Source organism: Pinus tabuliformis, chromosome X (genome assembly GCF_031772625.1).
Source record: "Pinus tabuliformis cultivar Carrire ecotype Pingquan chromosome X, CPIR1, whole genome shotgun sequence".
In the NCBI taxonomy this organism is placed as follows: Eukaryota; Viridiplantae; Streptophyta; class Pinopsida; order Pinales; family Pinaceae; genus Pinus; species Pinus tabuliformis.
The window spans coordinates 1523048855-1523067623 of record NC_142308.1 but is presented as its reverse complement, the minus strand read 5'-3'; the positions used below and the strand labels follow the sequence as shown (position 1 = coordinate 1523067623).

General features: G+C 40.9%; 1 protein-coding gene across 1 annotated transcript in view; it reads left to right on the top strand.

The window, feature by feature from the left end:
* LOC149145845 (uncharacterized) overlaps nucleotides 1–17306 on the top strand; it is a 57173-nt gene extending 39867 nt beyond the window's left edge. Inside the window, exons 2-6 of the mRNA XM_089452578.1 lie at nucleotides 5748–6245; nucleotides 6378–6795; nucleotides 7248–8968; nucleotides 15072–16038; nucleotides 16120–17306. Coding sequence (XP_089308704.1) covers nucleotides 5748–6245; nucleotides 6378–6795; nucleotides 7248–8968; nucleotides 15072–16038; nucleotides 16120–17306 — 4791 coding nt within the window. The remainder of the gene's footprint in view (nucleotides 1–5747; nucleotides 6246–6377; nucleotides 6796–7247; nucleotides 8969–15071; nucleotides 16039–16119) is intronic.
* Nucleotides 17307–18769: the final 1463 nt, after the last annotated feature.

Here is an 18769-nt window from a genome sequence, read left to right as displayed (position 1 = left end):
GCCTTGGCTATGTTGGGAACTGTTGTTCTCAATGTTGTGCATGTTCTGCATAGATAAAGGGAGTTCTCTTAATCTTGACCTTATAATATCTGGTAATTGTGTTGTGATTATGATTATATTAATGTCTATATATGTATACATGTATGTATGTATGTCATTAATCGGAAGGGTTGTCAGTGATCATGATTGTTTAATTCTAATGTTTATATGTATGTATGACATTATCTGACAGGATCGTCAAGGATCATTTTTGTGGAAGAAGGAATTCTTATGCAGGTGAATGGAAATAAGAGGTTGTTAAGTTTATGAGGAATCAAGTGGGAAGAGTAGCCCTGACAAATCTATGAGATCAGTATCATGTGGATATGATTTGATGGTATGTGCTTATGCCTATTTTCATGTTATGGATAGGTAATCTTAAAGGATACATCCGTGGAATGAAAGTAGTGTGATCCGCGACATGTTGGGATAAGCATGGATAGTGGAAAGACATTAAAAGCAAAGATGATTGGTAGAGACAGTGTGGTCCCTAGATGTGCAGTATTAATGTTGTGTACATATGGTGTTTTATACATGTTGCATATTTGGTGTTGTGTACACGTTGTATATGCGATCTTGTGTACATATGGCATTGTGTACATGTTGTATGTGCGGTGTTGCACACATGTTGTATGTGTGGTGTTGTGTAAATATGGTGCCATGTGCATGTTGTATGTGTAGTGATGTGCACATATGGTGGGTTGTGAATGTTGTATATGTGGTGTTGTGTGGTATTGTGTTCATGTTGCATATGCAGTGTTATTTACATATAGTTTTGTGTGCATGAGATGTGTACATGTGGTACATGTGGTGTTGGGTGCATGTGGTGTTGTATACACATTGTGCAGGTGGTGTTATGTACATGTGGTATTGTGTACACATTGTGCATGTAGTGTTGTGTACACGTGCAGATGGTGTTGTGTACATGTGGTGGTGTGTGCACGTTGCAGGTGGTGTTGTGGACATGTGGTGGTGTGTGCATGTTGTGTAGGTGGTGTTGTGTACATGTGGTGGTGTGTGCATGTTGTGCAGGTGGTGTTGTGTACATGTGGTGGTGTGTGCATGTTGTGCAGGTGGTGTTTTGTACATGTGGTATTGTATACATGTCATACATGTTTTGTTGTGTATATATGGCATTGTGTTACAGGTATTGTGTAGTCATTGTGTCACGACATGTGTATTCGTATATGTGTGGTGTTGTACACCAAGTGTAGGTGTATGTTTTGTGGTGTACAGTGTGTATGTGTATGTGTTGTATGGTGTGATGGGACAGGCAAGTATGGGATTTTCTAGGCCCTTGTTTTCATTGTTGAGGGTTGAGGCAGTTTAGTTTCTGATGCCTTTGTTGTTGCTATTGAGGGTTGGGGCGGTTTAGTCTCTGAATTCCCTTATTGTTGATATTGAGGGTTGAGGTGGATAGTCTCTTGGTTATCTTGTTGATATTAAGGGAGGAGGTGGTCTAGTCTCTGGATTCCCTTGTTGCTTGAAGAGAAGAGAAGGCATTGGATGCTTGACAAGTTTCGAAAACCAAACCAATGTGTATATGTGGTCAAAGATAAGAGATGGCACTAGATGCTTGTCAGGATTGGAAACCAATTCAATGTGTGTACGGAAAGGACAGAGAAGAAAGGTAGAAGCAAAGAACTGATTGAAAGATAAGTATCAGTGTTTTATTTTAGTTTTAATTGTGCATGTGATCTGACTTTTATTTATGATGGTTACATGTGATCTATGATTATATTTATGATGATTGAGTTTTGAGCTAACCAAATGTGATATGTTTAAATATGATGATTCGATCAAAGATCTAGTTTGACTTATTGTGGCAGGAAGTAAATAGAATTGCAAGTGTGCCTTATTGATGGGCTACCGTTGAGGTATTATTCGAATTTATTGCAATTTATTTTGAATCTAACAAAAATTATGTGCTTGGTACAGGAAGCATTAAAAATATCTGGTTTTGGTGGTTGAAACCAATTACAAGAATTAGCAGTAGCAGCAAAAGGAATTGGAATGGGTAACAGTGTGTTGGTAAAGCATTCAGGAGCAGGGTCATTATGGGACACTCATACCCAATAGTGTCCATTGATTTCCATGAACATACTATGACCGGTATGATGTTCTTAAGGCAGGGATATGCCTTCATTTTTGAACTTTTCGATGCGAGGAAACCTTGCCAAGGAAGGGGTATCCTGAGGGACTGTGCCACAGAGAAGGAAATGCCCACGAAATTTGGGAGGTGTGTCACTGCATGGAAGGGGGTGACTGGATTTCCCAAGGGATTGTGTAGCAGAGAAGGGAAGGTCGGGAATGAATTTTTTTCAATCATTAGCATTGCCAGATGGTATCAGAAGCACATTGGGAGTGTGTCTTGGAACAAAGAGCGGTAATTGTTCACTAAGAGAACATGTAGTGCAGGATCGTAGCGTTGGACATTGGATGGAAGTTTTACTTTGGTAGTGGATTATGGAGTTCCTGAGAAGGAGGCGAATCTTGGTACTACTTTTGAGGGTGGAGGTGTGAGCCTCTAGATTCCCTTGCTAACTGATGTGGGCATCATATCCTTTTATTTGTTTGTTAGAGAAAATGTGCATATGTATATGTGTATTTCATTGTGAATATTGTATCAAACTGGGTTTATAAAGCTCCATAGACAGTATGATTATTTGTTGGTTGAAGCAAACATGCATAAGTACATGTGGTTGTTATTGTAAATATCACAGTTAGTTTGTTATAAAGCTCCAGTAAGTGGTATGTTGTTTTGTTTTAAGAAAAGGCCATTGTAAATACTACAACAAGCTGGGTTATAAAACTCCATGGGCAGTGTTGTAGCATCCATTGTCATTTTAATTTTATTTTCAGTTTTATCACCAAAAAAAAAAATCAATTATTATGTTATAATGGAAATAAAAGAAAATGTGGAAATCAGAAATAAATGAGTTGTTTTATATTATTGATGGCTTTTGAACGCGAGAAACCCGGGAGAAGATCTGAGCCGTCCGATCAACAGGTAGCAGATCTAACGGTAGTCGCGCAGTTAACAAGGGCAAGGTTTACTCCAAAATTGGACGTGAGAAGTTATAAAACCGAGTTAAAACCTCAGTTAATCAGGGTCGTTCGCTTGAAGAATGCAGATCCGACGGTAATCGTGTGGTTAACATGGACGAGGTTTAATTCAGAAAATGAATGTGATGGTTTATGGAATGAAATTTAATCTGTTGAAGTCCGGATCAATCACAGCCGCTCATCACGAAGGGACGAGATCTGACGGATATTGCGTCAAAAAGTGCACGAGTTTTATTATAAATTTCGGACCCGAGAAGTCTTTTAACTGCAGTTTTGTTTCCTATCAGGTCCGTGGGGAAGGCAAAGGTTTGTGGAAAAGGCGGACATGATAAGGTTATGAACCGGAGTCTAAATTCTTTTTAGTTTCATGGTAGCTGATATTCCACGTAAATCAACCAATTCCATTGTTTTAGCAGAATAACTAGGATTAGAGGCGGATGACCGAAACTTCAAAGGAATGGTGATTGGTCAGGTTTCTTTGTGTTTCTGCCAATCAGAACACTTCCGATAGATATGTGGACCCACAACCACATGTCTATGTACAGAGTCTAGTAAAGATGCAGTTTGTTGTGTTAAAACAATCTAGCTATTATCAAAACATCTACAAAGAAACTTCATCAACAGTCAAGCCACAAATTCGAACAGCAAGCAGCCATCACCTTCTAATTTCTGTTACTTCTTGTTATTTTGTTTTCTTGAGAAGAATGAGGTGTCTTTTACCCTCCAATGTAATATTCTGTAATGACTTTTACCTTAAACAGTTAGGAGATAGTTAGGCAGTTTGACAGTTTTGGTGATTACCAACTATCTCATAATGTATAAAAAGAGGGAAAATTATAGAAAAAGGGTTCGAATTTTGAAGAACATGGAGACTAGGCTACTATATTTTTGATAAACTATTGATTAATGAAAGAATCAGAAGTTTTCCACACATTGTTGGGTATGATTTTGTAACTTCTCTGTTATGTGTCATCATATGTCTTCTTTTCTTTAAGTATAGTAATGAAGTTGCAGGTCTTTGTTTACTTATGTGAATGAAGTTAAAATTCCTTAAAAGAGCGCTCCTATACTTAAAACCCCTACTCCTACATTTCTTCTAAGTTACAGATAATATTTTCTGTGAAAAAAGCATATTGTCTCTAACTTCTCAAAGTGTTACAGATAATAGTTTCTATGAAAAACAGCATATTGTCTCTAACTCTTCAAAGCATTCTTCATTCAGCATTTATATCCAGCATCATATGGCATTCTGAGACTTTCATATCACCTAAGTATTAAGGGTTAAGAACCAAGTCTTTCAAGTCCTTCATTTGAGGATATATCATACAAATAAGTGACAAGAATAGTAAACATTAATGTCTTAAGCACAATTTCTACACAGCCAAGAAATTGGTTTCTTAAGGGACAATAGGTAGTATGTTTTTTTTAGTGGTTTCACTAGTCTTAGGTATCATAGAACACCAAGGATGGTATTCCCTAATCAGGCGTTCAGTATTTAGCTCAAAAAATAAAAATTCTCATAATGGCTTGAAACCTGAACGACCGCGTCCGTCTCAAAAAAATTATCCTAACGCAACTCGTTTCACTAAAAACCGAATTCGTATGAGGAAGTTATTGAGTTCTGTTCGCTTTGCTAAACAGGCGAAATTTGAAAAAAAATGCCCAGTCACTACACAATCAGTAGTTCGTTCTGTTGACGTGGCAAGTAACTAGGTAGGGTCAATTTGGTCAACATTCAATCACAGGTTGACAAGTGGCATATTTTCATTGGGTTACAGGTGGTGATGCGACGCGGTTCTATTGGTTGACATTTGGGCCAATGGAAGAATGCCACGTGGCAAGCTCGGAGGCTACCACGTGGCACCTCCCAACAGCCTAAGCAGATTCCATGTGAACAGGCTACGATAATGGTGGAGATCAGATAATGTGGTGGATAATACAATGGTAACCACGACATGTGATCTCGCCTAAACCACTAGTAGTTTCGGGTTACAGTTAGCCTAATATACGTGATTATCGCTAATCCTCTTGTTAAACTTGAATTAAAATTTAATTAAAATCTAAGTTAAACTGACTAACTTTTAGTGGACTCTGACAATTTTGGCGCCATCCCCAAATTTAGTGGCCCTAACTGGAGTTTTCCATATTTGGAGGAGCTTTTCAAGGAAAAAACTGTCAGAGGCATAACTGGAGCAATTTTCAACCAAATTGAGCTCAAGAAAAGGTGTTCCTAGCTAATTTCGACATTATGAACACATTGGTGTAGGTATCGGTAGCAGTAGATCTTTGTAAACAACATTTTTTCCATATTGAGCTAATACAGAGGCCCAAGCCATGGAAGCTGGACCAATGAGATGTAGCCCAAGAGGGGTGAACTCCTTCATCAAAACATTGTGTTAAAGTGTCTCTTTGATGGTTTGTTATACTTTGAATGTATATTGTTCAGTACTTGTTTTTGAAGCTATTTTGTTCATGTTTGTCACATAAAACTTGATGAAATTTACCTGTCTCAATCACCAAACAACCTAAGGAAATCTATGCACGGGAAGCAATCAACAAGCTTATGTTTATAAATCTGTAATTGAAATTATACAATCTTTAGTAAGATTGTGATTTCAAAAACTGCGCTGCTGCAACCCTAGCCGCGCCATCTGAAGCGATCCCGCAAGCGATCTCCCTCATGGAGCCTGGAGGCGGCCCCTCCCCCCTTACCTCCGGAGCTCGAAGCTTTCAAAGCTCTTGTAACTGCTACAGGAAAACGCCAGCCCACAGGCCCGCAGCAAAAATTTGTAAAAAAACAGGACAGTATTCCCAAGGTGGCCTTACCAGAGGAGGAAACCTGTAGATCTGCGCTGAATCTCGCAGAAAGAGGTCTAATCGGCCAGTTTACCGGCCTGTGGCCATCCCCGAGAGCAGTTGAAGAATGGGTCAAAAGAAATTGGCTATCTCTGGTTAATGAAGGAATCAAGATCTATTTTGTAGGCAAAGGGTTCTTCGTCTTCTTGTTTGACAGTATAGAGGACAGAAACCTGATCTTCAGAAATGGGTCATACTTTATGGGGCCTCAAGGACTCTACTTGAACAAATGGTCTACTAATTTCGACCCAGCTCAAGACGTGCCCAAGGCTGTCCCTGTCTGGGTGCGCCTCCCGCATCTTCCCCTTCATTGCGGGAGTCAAAACTCACTTCAATCCATCGGCAATGCATTAGGGAAATACATAGATCAGGCCCCAAGGAAGGATCAATACTCCTGCGCTTGGATCTGCGTGTAGGTTGATCTGGAAACAGGGTTACCCGAAGTGATCCAGCTATCGGTGGCAAACTGGACACACATTCAAGAGCTCGATTACGAACAGCTGCCTTTCAAGTGTCGATTCTGTCATGAGTACGGGCACTTCGCAAGATACTGCAAAAAGAGAAACGAGGAGACATCAGAGAAGGAAAAAGAAGAACAATGGAAACAGGCAAAGAAGCCAACAATCAGCAGACAGAGTAACAAAAACAAGGCTAAAGGGACAGAGAACAAAGTAGATAATGGAAGCACAAGTAACCAAAACGCCGGAAGCAGTGAAATAAAAGGTAATGAGGGGGACAAAAACCCCTTTGAAATCCTCACGCCGCCTTCAGATCCTCCAGAAGCAGGGGAAGAAGATCCACCTCAGCAGGAGAATAACGAAACCATAGAACCAGGTAATAACCCAATCCCTACCCCAAGCAATATTTCTTCCCCTTCATACGCAGATATAATCAAAAAAAAGAAGAAAACCATAGAGAACACGGGATCATCAGATGATGAAACACTTGAAAGGACAACAAAAAAGGTTGGACGAAGAACAAACAGGGAAACTAGAGAAGAGGAGTCAGAAAGACAGAAAACCCTCGGCAGTCAAGCTACCATAGAAATGACACTAGGGAGAAATATCAGGCCTAGGGCCTCCAAAGGAGGAGGGCCTACCCCTATAAGTGGTAAATGATGCAGTTGATCTCTTGGAACTGTAGGGGTCTGGGTAACCCCAACAAGGCAGAGGCTATCAAAGACTTATTGAAGATGGAGACCGCGGACATCCTTATGCTCCAAGAGACCAAAATAGAAGGGGAAACCCTTCTAAACACTAGCGTCATGAAATGGAAATTTGATTCAGGAAAGGCTGTCAGTGCAAGGGGCACGGCCGGAGGAATAGGCACATTTTGGACAAAAGATTTCTCACTAGAACGATTCTCTGTGACCCAACATTGGATCTTCACAGAGCTGCGCCACACTGTAAGCAATCTTTCCCTCGCTCTGTTTAACTTGTATGTTCCTGTTCATTATGAAGAAAAGAGAGAGTGCTGGAGGACACTCTTGGATTATATAGAGCAGATCAACCCCTCAAATTTAGTCATAGGTGGTGATCTGAATATAATTCTAGATCCCAAAGAAAAGAAAGGAGGGATTTACTCTAGGGACCCTTTCATCAATACAGTGGGAAATCTGATACTGCAGTGGGATTTGGTAGACTTCAAACCAGTGAAAGGCAAATACACCTGGACTAACAACAGAACAGGAGAAAATCAAATCTCTGCCAGGCTGGATAGATTTCTCATCAGCAGCTCTTTAATGATGGATAACAGAATAGTTTTCACCAAGATTCTTCCAAAGCTCACATCGGACCATAAGCCTATCCTCTTATGCCTAAAAGAAGAAGAAGATTTAGGCCCTCTTCCATTTCGTTTCAACCCTCTTTGGGCAGGTAAAGAAGGGTTCTTAGAAACAGTTCAAGCAGCATGGAGGATAGATGTACTCGGTTCCCCAAGCTATGTGTGGGAGCAAAAAATGAAAAATACAAAAAAAGCACTCAAAGATTGGATAAAGAAATCCATGCAATCCCCCACTAGGCAGAGGAAGGAGGCAGTTCTTCAGTTGGAAGGAATACAACTTGAAATTGAGGAGAAAGATCCCTCTCCCATAGATTTAGCCAATGAAAAATCTGCTCAAAGGAATGCATATTGTTCTTTTAGAAACGAAGAGGAATATTGGCACTTAAAGTCTCGAAGTCTGTGGCTCAAATCTGGGGACAGAAATACCACATACTTTCATAGACAGTGTAGGGCCCATCTCTCGCGCAATCATATAACAGAAATTACCAGCACTAGTGGTCAGGTGCATAAAGGATTTTCTCAAATCAAAGAAGCAGCTGTAAACCATTTTCAGAACCTTCTTAGTGCAGAAAGAAACGGGAATGAAGAGGATGTAGTAGAGTTTCTCACAACCATCCCAAATCTAGTCAGTGTGGAAGATAATGATTCTCTGATGAGCCCAGTCACGGAAGAAGAGATTACCAATATAGTCTGGTCCATGGAACCAGACAAAGCTCCAGGACCTGATGGTTTCACAGTACATTTTTATAGAATTTGTTGGGAGATAATCAAAACTGATCTCTTCAGAATGATAAGAGGAATCTTGAGGAATGCAAAAGTGGGTGGAGGAATAAAATCCACATTTCTCGCTTTAATCCCCAAGGAAACAAACCCAAGATCCTTTGACAGATACAGGTCGATCTCCCTTTGTAATTCATCATACAAGATCGTGGCCAAGCTGCTGGCTAACAGAATTAAGCCACTACTTCAAAAGCTCATCTCTCCGGCCCAAGGAGGATTTTTGAAAGGCAGACAAATCCTGGACAATGTCATTCAAATCCAAGAGGCTCTCCACTCCAGCCAAACTCGGAAAGAACAAGGTATGATTATCAAATTAGATATGAGTAATGTGTTTGATCGAGTTAACCGCTCTTTCCTGTTCAGGGTTCTTGCAGCCTTTGGATTCATCCAGGAATTCATAAACCTCATCAAAGCCTGCATTGAAAACATCTGGATCGCCCCAATGGTGAATGGGAGACCAATAGAGTTCTTTTTAGCCACCAGGGTGTTAGGATATTCCGACACATAGGATATAGTTAAGTTCAACTTGGTCTAGCATAGAGTTAGGTTAGAGTTAGGTAAAGTGTGTTTCTTTACCGTTGTACATATTGTAACTTACAATCCGACGGTCACGATATGTAGTGATCCGACGGTTCACTCTCACCTCGGTATTATCGACACTTGATCCGTGGCTTGACACCCGATTGGTCCATGAGTTCTATTTAAAGCGCATGGAGGGTCATTGTTCGTGTAATCCGTGCATGAGAGAAGCTTATGTAAATTTTCATTCTTTGATTAATAAATTGTCTGTACCCACGTTGGGACAGGCCGTGGACTGTTTCCCTCCTTGCACTCTGAGGGTTTTAACCACGTCAAAAATACTGGTGTATTGATTTGAGATCTGGTTGTGAGCGGTGTCCTTTTGGTATTCTTTCTGAGGAACTTACCCTGTAAATTTCTACATGGTATCAGAGCTATTTGAGGGCCGCGTCCGTTGGTGATCCAAATCTGAAGCCGGTAGAACTGCATGTGGCTGTCGTTTCCTAGATCTGCTGTTTCTGACTGCTTTCGGGCCGAGAGGACTGCTCTGTTGCGTTCGGAGCATCTGTTTTAGTGAGGAACCCCTTTCGTTTCACGCGAAAAGGTTTCCGGTAGCCCTAGCTGCGTCATTTTTCAGATCAGGAGGTATACAGTGTTTTTTTTTGCAGTTTACTGTCATTTTCTCTCTGCTTATTTCGGTTTCGGTTTATTTAGCCTTTTTTTTTCCCGGACCTTTCATTTCTGCGTATGCTCTTTGCCCTGCGACTCTGTGCGATCTGGGCAAATCAGAAACAGAAAGAAAGGATTTTTCTCATGCGTATGCTCTTTTCCCTGCACCTTAGTGTGATCTTGGAAAATCAGAAACATTGAGAAAAATATTTAGTTTTTCGGTTAAAAGCTAACTTTGAGATTTTTTTTTAAAATTCTAGTTTTTTGGCTAAAGCTAACTTTGAGCCGTAAGGTTCGTTTTTCTTTGCATATTCGTGTTGGGTTTTGTGTTTTGTGTTTTGTAGGGGAAAAGAGCCTTCCCAGGCAAGCACGCAAATCGAGGCCCCCCCCCCCCCTCTCTCTCTCTCTCTCTCTCTCTCTCTCTCAAATATTTTGTATAGATCAATTGGTTCAAAGACTTTTTAAGAGAGTAGAGGTCTTGGGTTCAAGTCTCCATTTTGTGGGGGCGGATTTTTTCATTCCCGCACATTCGCGCACTTTGCCGGCAACGTCAACAATTTTTTTATAAAAAGCCATAACTTCTTCATCCGGAAGCCTTTTTCAGAGCCGTTTTTTTTAAAACCGCCTATTTTTTCGAGATCTATCCATTGGACCACTTACTTTCAGCATCTTCAGCTTCAGGTTTTTTTCAAAAAAATGGAAAGTCCATGCCAAGTCATTCTTGACAGCACTAACTACTTCCAATGGGTAGCCTACATGGGAGATTTACTTAGAAGTAAAGGTCTCTTCAGAATAGCCACAGACCAAGAGAAGAAACCCAAAGATGAAGACAAGGCTGCAAAATGGGAAAATAGACAAGATCAAGCACGTGGTTTGATAGGAATGTCTGTTTCTCCTGATCTTAGATTCCACATTGCAGAAATTGAAACTCCTCATGAAGCATTAGAAAAACTTGCTAAAGTTTTTGGGATTAAAAATGAAATTAGAGCCCATCAACTTGAGAATGAGTTGCTTACTTTGGATCCTAATAATTTTTCTTGCATTGAAGATTTCTTGTCCAAATTCAAGACCCTTAGATATCTCTTGGAAGGTGTTAAAGTTAAGAAAGAAGATGGTAACCTTATTTATTCCATCCTTACTAAGTTGGGACCAGCCTACTCTGTATTTGTTTCCACTTTCCATTCTATAAGGGAAGCTTTCATTTGTCAAGGCAAAGACTACAAACCCCCTTCCTTTGACTCCTTTTGTGATTCCTTAATAAGAGAACAAGAAAAACTCTTACACCTTGGTCTTCTTAATCTTGGAAACTCTTCCTCGAAAGCGTTAGCCGCCCAGCAGCAACCAAATTCAAAGAATCCTAAGAAGTCTTATCCTCAAAGGAATGGTCCTAAACCAACTCAGCCTCAAGATGAAAGATCATTTCAGCAAAATGACAAGACCAATAAAAACAAATGGAAGAGGACTGACAGACATTGTAACTTTTGTAATCGAGATGGCCACTTAGAATCTAAATGCTTTAAGAAGATGGAAGCCTTGGAAGCCGCAATGAAGAAACATAACATCCATGTGGAGCCTACTTCAACTTCAACTTCCGGAACGGCACTTTCTGCATGTCATCGTCAATCATCTCAGTCTGGTTATGCATTAAATGTATCTTCTTCTTCTTCTCATTCTCATGAGTGGCTCATTGATTCTGGAGCCTCTTGTCACATGGCCAAAAACCAAGCCATGTTTTCTTCTTTAAATGATTGTAACACCAAAAATATATATGTTGGTGATGATAGATCTCTTAATGTTGTAGGGACTGGAACTGTTCATCTAGACAATGGTCAGTTCAATGATGTATTATGTGTTCCAAACTTATCCTGCAACCTTCTATCTGTCTATCAGATAACTCATTCAGGTGAAGGTAAAATTGTTGAATTTTCACCTCATGATGTTGTAATCAAGGATCTAAAAGATCCTAAACAGATTCTAGCTACTGGTCTTGCTGATGATTCCAAAAGGTTGTATAAGTTTCACAACTTTGGGTCATCCCATCTTCCCTCAGTATTTGTTGCTCATAATGATGAAGTGAGCAAACTTTGGCATGAGCGATTTGGTCACTTAAACTATCGCTCCCTTCAGCATCTATGTAAAGAAAATATGGTGACAGGTCTTCCTATGGTATCTTGCAAAGATGGTGTTTGTTCCGGATGTGTACTCGGAAAACATCATCGGGACAGTTTTGACAAACGTGCCTCTTGGCACGCCTCAGCCCCTTTACAGCTTGTGCACAGTGATTTATGTGGTCCTCTTCCTGTTGCTTCATTCTCTGGCTGCAAGTACTTCTTAACTTTCATTGATGATTTCTCCAGACGCACTTGGGTATACTTCTTAAAACTCAAGAGCGAAGTATTTAACACTTTTTTGGCCTTCAAAGCATTTGTTGAAAAACAATCTGGACATCAAATTCTTAAGCTAAGAACTGATAATGGTGGAGAATATGTTAAAAACACATTCATCAACTTTTGCACCGAAAATGGAATTCAAATGCAACATACTGTTCCATACACTCCACAACAAAATGGTGTAGCTGAAAGGAAAAATCGCACCTTAAAGGAAATGGCTAATTGTATGCTGCAATCTAAAGGACTCAGTCTTAGTTTTTGGGCCGAAGCAATTAATTGTGCAAATTATATAATCAATCGCACTCCTACTAAGGTTCTAGAGAATATCACTCCAGAAGAAGCTTGGAGTTCCATTAAACCAGATGTAAGTCACTTTCGTGTGTTTGGAAGTGAAGCATGGGCCCATATTCCAGATGAAAAGCATAAAGCTTTAGAACCTAAGAGTGAGAAATGTACTTTTGTTGGATATTCTGAAGATGTAAAAGGTTATAGACTTATTCCATTTAAGTCCAAAAATGTTATCATTAGAAGAGATGTAAAATTTGATGAAAATAAATCGGCCTGCGAGCCTAGTCCGGCGGATGTGCCACCTCTTCCTATCTCTTCTATCTTTGAAAACATTTCTTCTTCTGATGATGAAAGCGAGGATGATAATCCTCCCCCACCTTCTCAGGATCCTCAACTTCCAAGATGGGTCCGTGCTACTCGGGATGCAGCAGGTGATCTTGCCGGTGATCCTACAGATCAGCGACGTACACGTTCTCAGTTTGAAAGAGCCTCTTCTTTACTGGCTCAAGCTCCAGTAAATCATGATCCTGACACTTTTGCAGAAGCTTCAGGCCATCCACATTGGGAAGCAGCTATGAATGAAGAATATCATTCATTGATGACAAATGATACATGGGATCTTGTTCCTCTACCAAAGGGACGCAAACTTGTTAGATGCAAATGGGTTTACAGAACCAAGTATGGACCAGATGGGAAAGTTGATAAACATAAAGCTCGTCTAGTTGCTAAGGGCTTTTCACAGGTTGAAGGCATTGACTACACTGAAACCTTCTCTCCTGTTGCCAAAATGAACTCTATCCGCCTTGTTCTTTCCCTTGCTGCCTCTTTAAAATGGGAAGTCCATCAAATGGATGTTAAATCTGCCTTCTTGCATGGGGACTTGCAGGAAGAAATCTATATGGAACAACCCATTGGCTTCATACAAACAGACTCCAGCCTTGTTTGTCGACTTAAGAAATCCCTTTATGGCCTCAAGCAAGCTCCTCGGGCTTGGTATGCCAAAATGGATAGCTTTCTTTTAGAATCTGGCTTTTCTAGGTGTCATTCTGACAATACTGTCTACACCAAGAAAGTGGGCAACTCTCTTATCATCCTTGTTCTTTATGTTGATGATCTTATTCTTACTGGTAGTGATCCCAACCTTATAAACCATGTGAAGTCCAGCCTTAAAAAGAAATTTGAAATGACAGACTTAGGACACTTACACTATTTTCTCGGTCTTCAAGTCTTGCAATCCCAAGAGGGTATTTTCCTTTCCCAGTCCAAGTATGCTTGTGATATTCTTCGTCATTTTCACATGGAAGACTGTAAGCCAGCCCCTTCTCCCTTTCAGTCTGGAGTCAAACTTTCAGTCTCTTGTACTTCTCCTGAAGTTGATGCTACCTTATACCGTCAACTTGTCGGAAAACTCTTGTATTTAACCCATACTCGTCCTGATCTTTCCTTTGTTGTTGGCCTTGTTGCTCGTTTTATGCAAAACCCCCGTGAAAGTCATTGGAAAGCAGCTAAAAGAATACTTCGTTATGTTCGAGGTACAGTACAGTTTGGGATTCATTACAGTGCCAAAGCAGCTCCTCTGTTAGTTGGTTTCACTGATTCTGATTGGGCTGGTGACCTTGATGATCGGAAGTCTACTGCCGGTTATGTCTTCACTCTTGGTTCAGGACCTATTACATGGGCTTGTAAGAAACAGGCTGCCATTTCTCTTTCGTCAGCAGAAGCAGAGTATCGTGGTGCCGTGGAAGCTAGTAAGGAAGCCTTGTGGCTTCGTCAGATCCTATCAGAGTTTGGCTTTGAGCAGCAGCATCCAACCACACTTTGGTGTGATAATCAAAGTGCCATTCAGCTATGCAAAGATCCAGTCCAGCATCAGCGCAGCAAACACATTGAACTACACATGCACTTCATCAGAAAGCTCATTCATGACCATGTTCTTGAAGTGCAATATTGTCCAACAGATGATCAGGTTGCAGACATCTTCACAAAGGCTCTCACAGAGGCGAAGTTCACTAAACTTCGATATATGCTTGGAGTTCAGGAAGTTGTCACTAAGGGGGGATAGGCTCTAGTGCCTCCTTCCTTCTCCTATTGTGTCATATTTGTAAATCCTTCAATCCTATCCCAAGTTGTTCTTAAGGGGGGATGTTAGGATATTCCGACACATAGGATATAGTTAAGTTCAACTTGGTCTAGTATAGAGTTAGGTTAGAGTTAGGTAAAGTGTGTTTCTTTACCGTTGTACATTTTGTAACTTACAATCCGACGGTCACGATATGTAGTGATCCGACGGTTCACTCTCACCTCGGTATTACCGACACTTGATCCGTGGCTTGACACCCGATTGGTCCATGAGTTCTATTTAAAGCGCATGGAGGGTCATTGTTCGGGTAATCCGTGCATGAGAGAAGCTTATGTAAATTTTCATTCTTTGATTAATAAATTGTCTGTACCCACGTTGGGACAGGCCGTGGACTGTTTCCCTCCTTGCACTCTGAGGGTTTTAACCACGTCAAAAATACTGGTGTATTGATTTGAGATCTGGTTGTGAGCGGTGTCCTTTTGGTATTCTTTCTGAGGAACTTACCCTGTAAATTTCTACACAGGGGACTGAGGCAGGGCTGCCCTCTGTCTCCCTTTCTCTATATTCTGATGGCGTATTCACTAAGCAGAAAGCTGACATAGGAGCAACAAATCGGCACCATACCTGGGATAAGAATTGTGCAAGGCGTAGCCCCAGTGAATCACGCGCTCTTTGCTGATGATTCACTCCTGCTCGGGGGTGCTTCCATGATAATTGCTAACTCCTTCAAGACTATTCTCCAAAAGTATTGCAGCATTTCTGGAGCACTAATCAGTGAGAGGAAAAGTGCAGTTTATGGATGGAATACAGATCAACAAACAATTGAAAGGATTTCCAGCGAATTGGGGTTCAAAGGCTATGCAGAGTGGGATAAAATAAAGTATCTAGGTCTTCCTCTGACGATGGGATCCAATCCCAATCACTTGTGGGAGGAGGTGATTTCAAAGTTCAAAAAAAAGATAGCAGCGTGGGGTGGAGTCTGGCTTACCACAGGCGGCAAGCTTACTCTCATTCGTTCGGTGCTTTCAGCTCTGCCTACATTCCAAGCCTCTTTGTTGATGGCTCCAAGGCAAATCGCAGATCAAATTTCTTGTCTAATGCAGAACTTTCTGTGGAATGGTGGGAAGGGGAACAGCAACCGATTTCACTTAGTTAATTGGGAAACAGTGAAGCGTCCCATTGCTGAAGGCAGACTCCAAATTCGAGACCCCCAGCAAGCAAATCTAGCCCTGGGTTGTAAACTCCTGTGGCAGCTATTATCCGAGCCTACACATCCTATCAGCCAGCTCTTAAAACTCAAGTATCTCAGAAATCAGTCGATCATCTCCTTCAACCCAGTGCCTTCTCCTAGAGGAACACAGGCTTGGAGGCTCTATTGCAAAGGGATAGATTTCTTCAGAACTCATTTGTATAAAATTCCAGGGAACGGCAAAAATACATTGCTGTGGAGAGACCGAATCATGGGCCACCCTCCACTTTCAGTCATTAACGAAATTGCAGATTTAAGAGCTTGGTTAAGTTCAAAAGGAATCAAGAAAATCGAGGATATTGCAGAGTGGGATAACAAAGGCAATTGACAGTGTTGGACATTGCCCAACATTCCAGCGCACTTAAAAAATCAGTTAAATTCTCTCATAGATGCAATTACAGACTTTACTCCAGTGCACAAGGACGAGGAAGATTCATGGGGATGGGGAAAAACAGGGGTGTACACAGCCAAACAAGGGTACTTACAGATGCAAGGCAAAAAGGACTCTCCGCACCCGGAAACAGTGTGGAAGCAGATCTGGGAAAGCTTCAGCATCCCGAAGATCAACTTCTTCTTTTGGACTTTGTTTCACAACAAAATCCTGACTGGAGATAACCTATGCAGAAGGAACATAGCTGGTCCACATCGATGCGTGTTTTGCAAAAAAGCATTGGAGACCTCAGTTCACATATTTATTGAATGTGAGTATGCACAGAAGGCCTGGGTTAGCTTCTTGGCAGGTCTGAATGTGAGATCCCCAGCTCATTGTTCGATAACAGACATGTTCTCGTCTTGGAAAGCTCGTTACCCCTACAGCATCGCTGAAAAATCTCTTTGGCATAAGGTGTGGATTGCAGCTCCAAAATATGTGTGCTGGAAGTTGTGGCTCTCCCGAAACGAAATTGTCTTTAATCAAAAAGAAATGACTGCAGGAAATGTCGCTGAACAGGCCAAGAAACTACTAATAGAAACTCTGAGACAATCCAATGTCAGAGATAGCTCCCTTCGAGATGAAGAAAGAGCATGGTTGGACGATTACACTCCCATGTCGAGACCTTCAACAATACCTCGTCCAAATCACAAGGAAAATTGGCAGATTCGAGACACTTTGGAAAGTTTCCAGAAGTGGTGGAAGTCACAAGGAAAATGCATTATCTTCTTTGACGGAGCCTCGAAAGGCAATCCAGGCAGGTCAGGAGCAGGGGGGGTCATTCACCTCCCGAACGGGAGAAAAGAGGACTTCAGCTGGGGACTTGGGCTTAAAACCAACAATCAGGCAGAAGTCCTCAGTCTTTTAAAAGCTTGCCAACTGGCCAAAAAAGGAAACCCAAGGGAAATCTTAGTATTTGGAGACTCAGAACTGCTGATAAAATCTCTATTAAATAAGAAAGGGCTCAAGGATCCAGTACTGAACAAACAGATATCAAGAGTGAACAGACTCATGAAGGACTTCTCTTCAGTTCAAATCTTCCATATCCTCAGAGAATTAAACACAGAATCAGACAGCCTGGAAAATACTGGATGTAATCTAGAAAAGAACATGATCAGCATAAATGCAGGAGAACCGAATATGGCAACTATTCCTTAAAAGGGCAAGGCGATCTTGTAAAAGCAGAAAATTGTTCTGTTAGAAACAGTGAATTGTAATACTTGATATGGCTTCGGCCACCCATAAATAAAAATATCCGTTTCGGTTATAAAAAAAAATCTGTAATTGAAATTAGCACAGTGAAACTAATATTCAATAACAGATCAAGTTGGTATGAGAGAAAAAGTTGATTTGCTTGATTGCTTGAGTTGTGTGAAATTAGGGTTTTAATGGTTGCAAAATTGTGATGCTTACAAGGTTAAAGTTGCAGAAAGGAGAAGGGAAATTGTTGGTTGCACTCCTGAGGTAATGCCCAAAAGAAGGAGAACCACAAGGCCACAATCTCCATCACCCAAAGTTCCAATTCCAGCTACACTTGAAACTCCTCAAGTTCTTCCTTCAACTGAGATTGAAGAGGTACAAGCAGTATTAGATATCATTTTTGGGATTCAACTGCGTTAAGTAAGTCATTCAAACGTATGACCATTTCCATGAGAGGTAGTCGTAACTGACTAATTTCTCATGATTTTTGAATAGTTCACTTAGCACTCATTGCATCGGGTGATGCTCACAGGGGTGAAGAAGTGGGATTGAAACTAATGAAATGTGGAGAACGAATCACATAGCATCAATCATCACTTCCGGGGCTTGCACCCGGTAACCAGGACTTCCTGTGAGCATCACCCGATGCAATGAGTGCTAAGTGAACTATTCAAAAATCATGAGAAATTAGTCAGTTACGACTACCTCTCATGGAAATGGTCATACGTTTGAATGACTTACTTAACGCAGTTGAATCCCAAAAATGATATCTAATATAATGCACTGCGTAAATCCCCCATACTTAAAAGCAGTACTAGTTTTTGAGCCTGAATCCATAGCCATTATGTTTGGAGAAAGAGAGCCTGAAGGTCCTTCTTTAGAAGAAGAATAATTCAAGAAAGATTTTTATACTTTAACTGAGATGATTAAAGTCCTCTATGAAGAGAGGAAAACTAGAATGGTTGGAGAGGGTTCTAAACCTCCACATGGAGAAGGAAGCTTAGGAGAAAAAAAGATGATAAGAAGGATTCCAAGGGTAATGGAGGGAAGCCACCTCCATCTCCACAATCTTCATCATCTTCCTCATCATGTCCATCATCACATACAACATCATTGTCCACTACGACCACTGCAACTACTCATACCCATTCCCAAACCCCAAAAGGAAAACCCACTTACTCAAATTGGACATTAAGTTTGAACTTCCCATGTACAATGGTGAAGTGAATGTAGAAAAGTTAGACAATTGGATTCGACAATTGGAGGTATACTACAGAATTCATAACCTTCAAGAAGATGACATAAAGATCCAGTTGGCTTCATTTAGGCTAGAAGGAGCAGCATTAGTCTGGTGGGAAGAAAAGACTCAAGAGGAAATGTGAACTCATGGTAAGATATCCATTACTTGTGTTGAATTTGTT